Raw genomic sequence first — 12,646 nt, 5'->3', positions numbered from 1 at the left:
AGTCCAAGACCTTACAAGCTATGCTCAACCTGAAATACACATCTGGCCCCACACAATGGTATCCAACTTCACCAACCAGGAACCACTTTCAGTGGGCCACTGGTTTAAGGAGCTCAGTTAGTAGCTAATTATTACGGACTCCTACGAATCCCCAATTTCTTAGACGCCGTGCTTACAGAGAAGCCTGCATTCTACAGTCAAAGAAAGTCATTTGACTAGATGACAGTTTCTCGGTGCAGCCCAATCACTGCATTTTTTTGTCTCACTAAAGATAAAAGAAAATGGTCAGAAACCACAGGCACAATGGTGACAGCCCCATAAAGCCAGAAATGGAAGCTCACTGCACCTGCCCTCCTGGCCAGAGCAAGAGCCACTCCTCATTTGAGAACTCAGCATCTTTCCTCCTCAAGCACGCACAGCCTCCCACTGTTACTAGAAAGAGAAAGGCACAAAGGGTAGTGATCTCCCTACACAAGCCACACGAGTCAGAATTAAACCATATGTGTAGGAGAAGAGTCGTGGACACTCGTGATGATCAAGGAAGGGCGGCTAGCACGGAAGCTTTATTGTCTATCTCACAGGCGTGTCAATGCTCACTGTGGATGTGGCATCCCTGGTGTGGCTGTCAGAGGCATGAGCATGACAGGTCAGGAAAGCAGTGACAGGTACCTCTGGCACACAAAACAGCACACTTTTCAAAGCCCATGGAGGTGGCAGGCACTGCGCAGCATAGGCCAGGGGACAAAGACAGGGCCCTCGCCCTCACAGAATGTGAGACTCCAGACCACCTACTGAGAACAACTCACAGAGCCAATTTCATAGCCTAACATTTCCATCTTTGTGTGACTCAGTTCAATGAACATTTGCTTCCCAGGTGCCTGTAACAAGCAGAGACCCACAGCAAGTGCCTCAGTGACAAAATGACAGAGGATACATCAAAGCCTCCTGCTGGGTCCCCACCCACCCCCCATTCCCACCGGCTTGTTTGTGAAGGGAGACTGAAACAAAGAGGGTGGCCCACAAGGGTCTCAGAGATTCAGGGACACCATCAAGGCCTAAGGAGTGAGCTGCCTGATTCCTCCAGGCACACCTCTCCCAGGAACCCCTGGGTCTCCTGCGAACAGCAGGGCTAACAATGACATTTATAAATGGAGTAGAGTAAATGTCTCTTCACGACTGTTTACACGGATATTTGCTAAACCCAGCTACAGCTCCACAATATAAGGTAATGAGGATAAAAAAACATGTTTTCCAACAATTTTCAGCATAAATGTTGACAAAGCCAGAAAACACATATTCCTAAGGTAGTTCACTGTGCCTCGTAAAATCTCACAATACGACTTTGACCAAAGCTGCACCATTCTTCATGCCTTCAGACAGGACACATAAGATGACAGTGTCCGGGTCACAAAAGAAGAGCTAACATAGGAGAGACTGGCTCAGGTGCCAGCGACACTAACTGAGCCCAGTAAATCTACTTTGCTTCAAATACTGACATTCAAGCTAAAAAACACTTCTCTTACTCAATTTTGATTTTATTGATTAATTACTAATACTCTAACAATTTTACCTTCTAAGGTTAGTACTATAAATATGTAATATTTAACTAAATGATTTTAAATAACCAAACCTAGGAAACCTAAAATTGTTTCTGTGGGAAATACCTCCTGAATTCTAAAACACAAAGACTTACAAACTTCAGATAGCCTAGTCATGATAGTTTCTTAAAATGTCATGTACAATTTGGCAGTTCTAGTCAAATCGCACAGTGAATTCCCAAGAGAAAACTTCGAGACACAAGTACGTCACCAAGCCACGGCAGGACCCTGGTCTATGATCGAACACTTACATAAATTGGGCTGCATAGAAACTTTCACACAGGTGCTCTTTTAAATGTGGCAAATGACCGCCAACGTGATTGGCTCCCAGAACAGCTTGAGCTATGACGTGGACAGACCATGTGTGTTTGGAAGACAGAGCTGAGAACAGAGCAGGACCACAAGGGGAGAGACCAGTGCCTGTGGTGTAATAAGTCTCTGTGGCAGGAGAGCACGTGACCTACAACTTTTAAAAATCTTTACTATGCTATTCATTTGGAAAAATCAAATTAATTCCCACACATTCACCTGTCCGTCTATTGTTCTCATTATACAAATTGCTGAGAGCTGGGCTCTACCGGACTCTCCTGAAAGCAGAGGAGGGGACAGTCCCCAACACGTGTGGTGTCTTCAGGTGAGCATGCTACAGTCAGCAGAGCGACCATCAGTCATGAGCGGCACCCTCTCCTTCATGGCGACAAGCACACAACCCCGTGCCTGTCCTGTTAGTGGCCAGGTGCTACACATGTTCCATGAGAAACACACACCTACCCTAAGCGCCCCTCCTTCCCTTCACCTTGTTCACCTGATTCCCCCCAAGACAGGATCACCAGAGCAAGAGGACCCCCTGGGCGCGCAGGGATGTAACCAGGGCAGGTATCCAGGCCAGAACAGAGATGACACAAGGGGAGCTTACGATGGCTGCTGAACATACTTCATTACCGGAAGCCCTCTAGAAGAAGTTCTTGAAAATCACCACAAAGTAAAAGAAAACTTCACCCTCACAGAGAGCCTGACTCAGGCATTATTAGCTAAAATTTTCATTTGAGAATTTGTCAGGACGCTGTCTCTCAGCTGAGGTTTCTAGAGTCAGATCTTCAAGAGTTTTGGAACTGCAATACAAGGGTCAACTATCTCCATTTCTTCTGCTTATTCACGTATGTCTATACATTCCTGAGCACAGATTACGAAACCTGCTTTTTTCCTGCACCTCTAGTCCTGAAAACAGAGCAGTCCAAAAGGAAGACAGGGACCTACAGCTCATCCTGCTCTGTCCTGCTGCTAGGAAACAGCTTAGCACAAAACAGACACGAGAACATATGCATCAATGCTTATGGTTAAAAAAATTACTTTCAATTTACAAATCAAACTTTTCTTTCAAAGTTACCATAACTTACTTTGATTTTACTCACACCTTCATACACTGAAATCTTAAGCAAAGGCATGAGATTTTTAGGCATCAAGGAGTTTAAGTTTAACACCATTTAAGACAAGCTGCTAGAGACCTTCAGGAAGAGATCAAACACCTCCTTCCAGTGGGACTCAAGGGACAGTGGCCTAGACTTCCCTCTCAGACACTGGCAGCCAAGTACTAGGGACGATGAGCAGACCAAGGGGAGAACATTTCCTTTTGTGTTTTCAGGAAAGAAACAATGTGAGCAGGAGAAAGGAAAGAAACAGGAGGACCTGGTGGGATTTCATGTAATCCAAACGACTATTAAGAGTAACTTTTAAAAGGATCTACAGAAATTGCTTGTCCTCCATGAATTCTCGGCATGGATTCAAGGAGCACTTTCGAGTAAGCCTTTTAGGTACCCAAGAATACTTGGCTACCACCTCAGGTTAAAACACAGGAGTTCTCTGATGCTAACTGCCTGGTGTGGGATACAGCATGGCTTTACTTCTAGCCTCCAATGATTGTACAAATAAAACAAAGAAGTATGGGCAAACTAAGCAAACCAAGAAACTAAAAATCCCCACCAATCAAGTTGAAATGTGTGCTGTCACTGCTGCTTATAAACATGAGATTAAAACACTGCAGACAGCATCTGCTGTAATAAATAGGAGCGAACTCCCAGGCTGCTGGGCACAGGGAACCATGTGTGGGGATGCCGCACCACAGGACTCAATCGCACGCTTAGCTCACCTCATCTCTGGCAGGAAGGTCTTCTTGTAGGAGTTCTCGATGTCCTGCAGATAGGCGGAGGTGATCTTCATTTCATGTGGCTAAACAAAAGCAGAGAAAAACAAGTGGAATGTTCAGACTTTTTCTTTTACTTGCACACCTGTAAAAGCTGAAACAAGCAACAAACACGGTTTTCTTGGAACACCTCCTGGGCATTGCAGAGATGACAGGAAAGGGGCCTCAGTATTGGTCAGGGCCAACCTCGTTGTACCACAGCAGGGCACACACATTTGCCCAGGGGATCCCATGGCCTAACCTTTCACACGCTAAGGTTAAGACACACACTTAGAATGGGATCAGGAAGAATCTGTTATAGTATACACGTTCCACATGGCATGGGCTGTAGTGCACACACACACAGAGAGCACACACACAAGCACTCATGTGCACAAATACCAGAGCCTGGCAGCTAAGACCATGACAACAAGGGGACTGGCCCATCCCCCCCCACCCCAGCCCACACCCTCCTCTCCACCAGACTCCCTCCTGCCTTTTCCCTTCACTACTCGCACACCACAACCACCTCTCCCACTTCCTGCACCACTCACCTCCCTTATCGCCTGAACTGTGCTCCACCAAATTCAGAGACCGAAACCTCCACATCTGAGCAGCCAGTCTCAGTACCTAAAACCTCTTACAGTTCAGCAATGCTACAGGCAAGTCATGTTATCTTCCACCTCGTGTTTCTTTGTAGCACTGACTGACCTCCACCTAGTACCTTCCTTTGCTTCCCTGTTTGCTGCGGACCCTGCCCACATGCAACCCCACACTTGCATCACAGCATTGCAAAGAAGACGTGTTCCGTCCCAGGAAAAATTACTCCACGTGAGAGTGGTGTCTGCAGACAAGAACTAGTCTGAGCAGCAGTGACACCTTCGTGCCCCAGGTCCTGCTTTGTGCCCCGAGCCAGTGAGTAGCACCAAACCGCAGCTTCCGGCCCCCTAATGCAGGCTCAGCCAGCGCTGCCTGAGCAGGGGAACGCAGCCCCAGTGCTCTAGTCTCCACAAGGGGAAAGGAGGGAGAGGGGCTCAACCTGAGTTAAAAAGGAAGGGAGAACTGAAAGGATGCTAGAAATCACATTCAATCGACCAACAGAAAATTGGGTGCAGAAGCCCCACGAAAGAATAGGAGAGAATACGGCAAGGGGCCTGCCACCAGCATACTAACCCATTCCCACAGGGTGGCTTAGGGGACAAGGTGTGGCGGCGGGATGGTGCTCCGGGCTGCAGAGCACTGCCGGAGAGCACTGACTGACCACAGCCCCTTCCAGCCACCACACGAGGGCCCACACTCAGGTGCCGCCACCATGTGGACCACCTATCTTTGTGAAGGCCAGCGGCACCTGACAGCAAACTGCTGTGACTGCCACTGGGAAGTGCTGATCTACGAGGACACGTCAAGATAACGAGGACAAGTAGAAAGAGCGTGGTCTGCAACTGAAAAGCTGAGTTACATTTCCTTTCTTCTGAATCCGACTCTGGATCTCTGGAACGGGCACGTCGATGTAGATGACCACATGAGGGGGCAGGTACTCGCTGATGGTGACCTTCTTCACCTCGTTGTAGTGGTCCACACCTACACACATGAGAGAGGAACATTAGTCATGGATGGGCCGCCACAGGATCCCCCAACATGCGCCTTTCCAATAAAAGGGCAAAGGTAGACTGCAGGGCCCAGAGCCACATGTCAATCCATGAATCACAGAAGGCACAGGTGTCTGCACCGGCAGCACACACGTGACACGGGACCCCGAGGCAGGTGCCAGGGGCAGCCCCCGCCCTGCAGCGCTTCTCCTGCTCACAGACAGCAAGCCCTAGGCCCAGGGACTACACGTCACCTCCACAGGGCGGGACGCTGGGACTTATGTACTGGTCTCCATGTCATCCAAAAGGCCAGATTCTAAGGGCATCTTAGCCACAAAGAAGGCCAGGAGAGGGCACACAAGTGTCCTCTTTGGTGGCCTGTGGCTGAGACACATCCTACACACCCACTGTACTTGGCAGTAACAGTCACGGTCCCATCTCCTCCAGTGAGGACAAACCTTTGTTATTCACTTTCTTTTTCAAGTAACTGAAAAATAGGAAGCTACGTTTACCTGGTTTCAGTAAATTTAATCAGCTACACAGAACTACGTACTGTAGCAGACTTAGTAATACAAAATAAAACAGAAAGCAAGTTAAGGCTGAGGGCTCACTCTCCCTGGGTCACCACTGTGCAGAACAGTCACATACAACCTGCGGCTCTAAAGGACACGGGTGCTGTTTCGAGGACACTCTGCACCTGGATGTCCTCTGGCATACAAGGACATTACTAGAAAGTCAGGCAGAGCACACCGTGGGTCACTGGAATGAAACCACCACCTTCACCTACCACAGGAGCAACATCAAGAAACTGCCATCTCTGCAGAGGTTCACATGGTGGAAACTTCCAGAAGAGATCAACTTTGGGGCTCACACTAGAGCCACAGAAAGGCAACGACTTTGCTCTAAAGGAAATGTTCAGGTGACCACTACAGTGAGTCTGGTTTTAAGTGGCCATTCAGGGCACAACTTGGACCCAAGTCAGCAAAGGTCTGACCTGGAGGACTATCCAGGTACACAGGTGACACCATCGCAGCGAGTGACTGAAGTTTCCCTTGGGCATTGTTCTCCTGTCCATGGAAGAAACCCCGAGTCTCATCTCAGCTTCCCACCTGGGCAACACGGAGCCAGGCCAGTCTCCCCTGCCCTCAGGAAAGGCATCTGTCCTTCCGTCTCCTGCTGCTCGGACTCCTATGAGCGGAGTTCCCCTTCGGAGACCACCTCCCACCTTGCAGCGCCCTCTACTCTCAAGTCCTCTGTTTCCCCTAACCCAACCTGGAAACACCACTCACTAGCCTCTGGCCTCCCGGAGGGCCCTTCTCAGCTCCTGTCCCACAAGACCCTGCACTCTACGGGTGTCCCCCTGCCACCCTTGCTGAGCCCACTCAGCTTCAGGTCTGCAGCAGGATGACCCAGTAGGCAGAAACCCAAAGCCCAAGGATCCCAGCCTCAGGGCTCTCAGCTCACTCTGGGCTTTCCCCATCTGCCTCTCCTGGGCCGCCCCCACCATCAACACCGCAGGAACCTCCTCCACGCTTCACTCCACTCACGGGCTGCCCTGCTGCCAGGCTCCCTCCTCAAGGCCGCTGTGGCTGACAGCACCCGGTCTCCCCCCGCCAGTTAGCGCCTTCCTGTGTGCTCCTGCAGCCCCAGGAGGAACCAACATCGATGCAGCTTCCGTGCCTGCCTCACCCCGGCCAGAACCGCAAGAGCCTTCCTTGTCTTCTATCATCATATCCCTGGCACCTAGGACTGAGTCCAGCATGCAGCCAGCAGCTCTCACAGCAGAACATGGAAGCAGACAAGAGCAGAGTGCCTCAGCCCCAAATCGTCTCCTGGCTGGCTTGGCTCTCCCCACTCACTAACCAGCCCGTAGTGCTGGTTAGTGAGTGGGGAGAGCCAGCCGCCGGCTCCAGCCAGCTGAGCACTCAGATGAACAAGTTCATAAGCAGACTGAGCACAGGGCCCCACAGCCCTGCCCTGGCACATGCCTCCTTAGACACGTGTCCCTAACTCCTCAGTCAGGCCACCTTTGACCAGACCTCATCCTCGTCCATGTCCACCTGTCAGACCTCCAATGAGCCCCACAGGGTGCCACTGTCCTGGGAGGAATCAGAACACCACCGTATCAGACAGAAGGGAAAGACGACAATGATGCCGGCTGCAGGTGCGGGCACAAAAAAACACAGACATCCTGATGACACACAAAATCACACACTAGAAACTGGTTAATTCATCGAAATTAAACTAGATCAGAGAAAGTAGCTTAGGTGTTTGGTGGATCCTGTCTGCTTTCCCAGAGATAAGAATTTAGGAGGAAGAGAGGGTGGAAAGAACGCTCTTTTTTCCTGTTAATTTAACAAGTAAAGGCACTTATTCATGTGCCGAGTGCACACCAACTGTAAAGGGAGTTTGCCAGAGTCTCAGCCAGCGGCACAACACACCCAGGAAGGCCTGACCACAGCCCCAACTCACACTGCTTTCGGATGAAGCCTTGGTTGTACATCGCCTCCAAGAACACGAAGTCACTGAAGATGGAGCGTTCCAACACAACGCCTTGTCCTGTCAGAAACAGGGAAGCAAAATCAAAAGTCAGACCGATACAAACCAAAGCACTGGAAACGAGTAACTCCATTTCAGAAAGGCAAAATTTATTTACGGTACACTCTGCATATCAAATATTTCAAAAGCACAGACGTGTTCTTCTAAGTGGGAAATCGTTTTAGAAAATGAGAACACTTCTGGTTTTGGTGCTGTCACATTCTGTCTCATCCTGTCGGCTATAACCTATCGAGTTAGGAGGAAGGTATTTCTGTCTGAAACCATACCTTTTCCATCCTGTCTACCCACCCCAATCCCTCCCTGGCCTGACCTCTCAGCCAGACCCCAGCAGCATCCAGACTCTCCCCCCATTCCCCATTCACTCATCAGTGAACCACCAGCTTCCTCCCAACCACATCTTGACCCCAACCACTGAAGGCCTCCTGACTGTTGGCCAGGTCCCAGTCCCAGCCCCCAGCTAGGCCCAGCCTCTGCCCTTGACCCCGGCAGCTCTCCCAACAACAGATGGGCACTCTCAGAGCTGAACCCCGATCCCGTTACTCCTCTGCTCACAGCTCCTGATGGCTCCCTCTCCCCTCCAGAGGAAAAGCCATCTTGCCCAGGCCACTTCTCTGACCCTGTCCCATCCACTCCTAGCCCACTCACGTCACAGCAGCCTCCTGTAACCTTAGCGACTCTGTGCACTTTCCCCACCAACTCCGGCTGGCGTCCCTGCACTCAGGTCTGCTGTGTCAGCATGAAGGCCTCCCCCACCTCCTCACCAGGAAGCATGGCCCTGGGCCCACAGCAAATGCCCTCGAGCCTCTCACTACTGGATAGGACACTGAACATGCCCATGTTTAGGCTTTCCCTCCCTACCACAGTGTCAGTTCTAGGAGATAGCGGCCTTTGCTTCCTCCTCCCAGGCTCCTAGAACGTACCTGGCCCACGGTAGGCACTCATACAATGTACAACAGTTCATGGAACACAAAAAGAAGCAAATCTTCACTTAAAGTGCTCTTTTTTCACCCTAAGATAGGGTTGAAGTATGCTTCCAAAGCAGCTCCTGTAAGCCAGGTCCTGGTACAGAACATCACAAGGGAGACCGCATTTTTTTCTCAGGAGTGGCACTAACCAAAATCAGGGCTTATTTTGCCTGAGGAAAAGTATCACTAAGAAAATTCTGGAAAAGCAAGACAATAACCAGACTCCTGTGTAAACATTTAGGTGAAGAGTGAGTCCTGCAGCTTGGGGCATGCACCGTGCACGTGGAGCCTGCTGGAGTGTGAGCCAGTAGGTCCTAAACGCAGGTCTGTGAATCAGTCCCATCCATTACTGGGGGCCCTTGTTGCAAGACCTTCTTGTCCTCCCACCCATGAGGCACATCCCCCAGGTGGCAGCTGAGCTGCCTGTAAGTGAGCTCACTGCATTAACAGACAGCCGCCCCGGTGTAGCCACCGCTGCCAGAGGAGGCAGACACAACACTTAGACAATCTGCACCTCCTCCCAGGCACGCATACACACTGTCTGCTGTCAGCTGCATGTTCAGCACATCCAAGGCCAGGGCTCTCTGGCACAGCACAGTAGTGTCTGCTGTCCCCAGCATGCTCTGGGGGAGGGGCCGAGTTTAACCCACACTGCTGGTCCCCAGGATGCTGCCACCCCCCACACCACCCCGGACCAGACCCTGTTCGGCGCTAACTTTACGCACTAACTCCTACTGCCTGTCTCCCAGACTCTCGGCAGCACCTGCCCCAAATGGCCCTAGTCTGTTTCTTGCTGGGTTCCAGAAACACCCCCCTTAAAACACTGCACAGGCCCACAGGGCCCTGTGTGCTTTGCCTGCCCCACCTCTGCACTTTCTCCAGGGTGAGCACTACCCAATGGGTGCACGGTGAACCCAGGCCACACCTGGCCCTCAGAAACAAGCCTGTTTTATGTGTCCCATCTGTGTGTGACAATAGCACCACCGCATGCCTGGGACTACAAGTCATCACAGCCACTTACAGGCACTTCCTTCCCTGCGTCTGTGGATACCTTTCGCAGGAGCCTAGAGCAGCAGCACGGAAACTTCCTACAAAAACCACCAATCCTACCCCCGTCCCCAGGAATGAAGTAACAGAAAGCAAACTTCACTCTGAAGCAGGAATGACATGAATCGTGGGGGAATTTATAATCTTATTAAGAAGACAGAACTTGCCTCACTCAACACCCTCAAAGAAAAGCTCTACTTAGTGGCGATGGAACATGGCAGGACTCCAGAAGGGAGCTAGGGCACAGCACATGGCCACCGGCCTCGGGGAGCCCACCTGTGCTCAGCAGGTGCTCCAGAGCGTCGGCGTACTGCAGCAGGCGGCTGGCGTACAGCCAGGACTGCAGGCGGTAGCTGTTGCCGTCGTTACTCTTCGGGTCATCATAGAACTTCTCTATGCTGCAGCTGCCACTGAGCTCTATGTCCAGGGCCCTCCCATCTCCCGTGGTGCTGTCTGCATAATGCACCCCCGCTTCTGGGAAGTGCTTTAAGCCTGAGAAGAAGAAACAAGACATGAGTGCCTCACCTGCTCTCCATGGGTAGCCGGGTCTCACAGAAACCAAGCCCCATCCAGACACATAGCAGAGGCTGGTCGCTTAGAACCTGGGCAAAGTTACCCTCACACCTGTGTTTGCACAGGACGCTGAAGATGATGTGTCCAGAACAGCTGCAGGAAGAGGTCCCCCAGAGACCCTCCCCGCCCCCGTGGGAGATCCTCCTGAAAAGGAGGGTGGCCCAGCACTGTGGGAGCCCCACATGTATGAGTGAGCACCAGCCAGTCGTACTCGACGGGAACAGGGTTCAGAGCCTGGCTCTGCACCAACCAGCCTCAGCAGCAGCTTCTTATCCTCTGGGAGTGACAGCAGTAATCACTGCCCTACTCAGAGGACTGCTCCAAAGCTCAAGTAAGAGCAAATTATCAAGAAAGAATTCCAAGTCAAATTGACAACCAGTAGGGGTTTTAAATTTTTCAATAAACTTAATACATTAAAACAGCTTTTAATGCATTTTAAAAACGTGAAACACCTGCCCAGGGCCCAATTCTGTCTAGTCAATGTTAAAGTAAAATCAAACTCAGACAAGCAGCCGTGCAGCTGGGAGGAAGGCACTCCAGCGACAGAAGTCCATACCTAATTTCTCTGCTATTTCTTTGGCGAGCTTGCCTTTTCCAGAACATATATTGCCATCTACAGTTATCACTTTGCTGTGTTCTGTGAATCTTTTGGTTGTTCTTTCACCAAGTATGTAGGCCAAAGGGCCATACCGTAGTTTGCACTGTACACTTGTATGAATTCCTCCCTGAAAAACACAACAGCATCTGGTTACTGTGGGAAACAGCAGCTATTAGGTAAAAACGCCAAGAAGACCCTTGGTGATAAAAATGCCAACATCTACATTTTAATTACCTATTTACTTGTTTAATTACCGGTATCCCTACTCCAGCCCAGTGTAATTTCATAAGGATGGGGGGACTGTCTGTTTTGTTCATGGCTAAATCCTCAGGGCCTAGAACAGTACCTGGAACAGAATATGCATACCACGTTTGATAGAAGTTGGATGGATGGATGGATGCATGGATGGATGGAAGGGAGAAAGGCAGGGAGAAAGGACAGGGACAATAGAGAGGAAGGTAATGGAGCCTTTTTCTAGGCCAGACTTCTGTCCTGAGCTCTGGACCAGGTTACCTGTCTTTAAACAGCTCCATCTAGTGGTCCTGAAAATACCTGAAAGTTAACAGGCTTAAAACTGAAATTTAGGGCGCCTGGGTGGCTCAGTGGGTTAAGCCGCTGCCTTCGGCTCAGGTCATGATCTCAGAGTCCTGGGATCGAGTCCCGCATCGGGCTCTCTGCTGAGCAGAGAGCCTGCTTCCCTCTCTCTCTCTCTCTCTGGCTGCCTCTCCGTCTACTTGTGATTTCTCTCTGTCAAATTAATTTAAAAAAAATCGTTTAAAAAAAAAAAAAAAACTGAAATTTAACATACCCTAACACCTCAATCTGCTCTCCCTCCCAAGCTCCCTATCTACAATTTACCAAGCAAATCCAAGCACACATGGGAATCATGTTGGATACCCTCAACGTTCCTCCAACCCTATCATCACTCACAAAATCCTACTGATAACTCTGAAATCTCTCTGGAACCAACTGTCTCCTCCTTATCCCCACTGCAATGCTTTTGCAGACATGTTCACGCCTCTCGTCTATGGTTCAATACCTGCCTCATGTCCTATCTCCAATAAATCCAGTCTATTCTCTACTCAAAGGCCAAATGATCTACCCCCACCAACACACACACAAAACACACACATCAAGGAAGAAACACAATCAAAAGGCAAGCAGCACAATCCTTAGTATACATAAAGGTTGTATGGACCAGCGAGGACTATTGAAAGAATAAGGAAAAACAGGAGTGCACAGCTTATTTTCAAAGTATTAAAAATAGCCAAAAACCATTTACTCACCTATTTAATCATTCAACAAGTACTTATTAAGAGCCTACACAATGCAAAGCATGTTTTCTAGACAACGTAGATATGGAAATGAGCCAAAGGATTCAACGGGACAACAAAACAAAAATTAATAACAGTTGAGCTCTGAACAATGCAGGCACTGGGGTGTTGACCTCCCCACCCCCCTGCACTTGAAAATTCACGTACAACTTTTGACTCCCCCAAAACTTTACTAATACCCTACTGTTGACCGGAAGCCTTACT

At 49.9% G+C, this 12,646-nt stretch overlaps 1 protein-coding gene across 2 annotated transcripts in view; it reads right to left on the bottom strand.

Moving 5' to 3' along the window:
- Positions 1-12,646, bottom strand: part of NDUFA10 (NADH:ubiquinone oxidoreductase subunit A10) — a 47,541-nt gene that overhangs the window by 32,963 nt on the left and 1,932 nt on the right. For both annotated transcript variants that reach the window (XM_059167524.1, XM_059167523.1), the window contains exons 2-6: positions 11,067-11,235; positions 10,214-10,429; positions 7,839-7,925; positions 5,237-5,358; positions 3,745-3,824 (exon numbers count right to left, since the gene is read on the bottom strand). In XM_059167524.1, the coding sequence (XP_059023507.1) occupies positions 3,745-3,824; positions 5,237-5,358; positions 7,839-7,925; positions 10,214-10,429; positions 11,067-11,235 (674 nt within the window). The remainder of the gene's footprint in view (positions 1-3,744; positions 3,825-5,236; positions 5,359-7,838; positions 7,926-10,213; positions 10,430-11,066; positions 11,236-12,646) is intronic.

The sequence above is a fragment of the Mustela lutreola genome, chromosome 3 (assembly GCF_030435805.1).
Source record: "Mustela lutreola isolate mMusLut2 chromosome 3, mMusLut2.pri, whole genome shotgun sequence".
Taxonomy (NCBI): domain Eukaryota; kingdom Metazoa; phylum Chordata; class Mammalia; order Carnivora; family Mustelidae; genus Mustela; species Mustela lutreola.
This window is presented reverse-complemented; position numbering and strand designations above follow the sequence as displayed.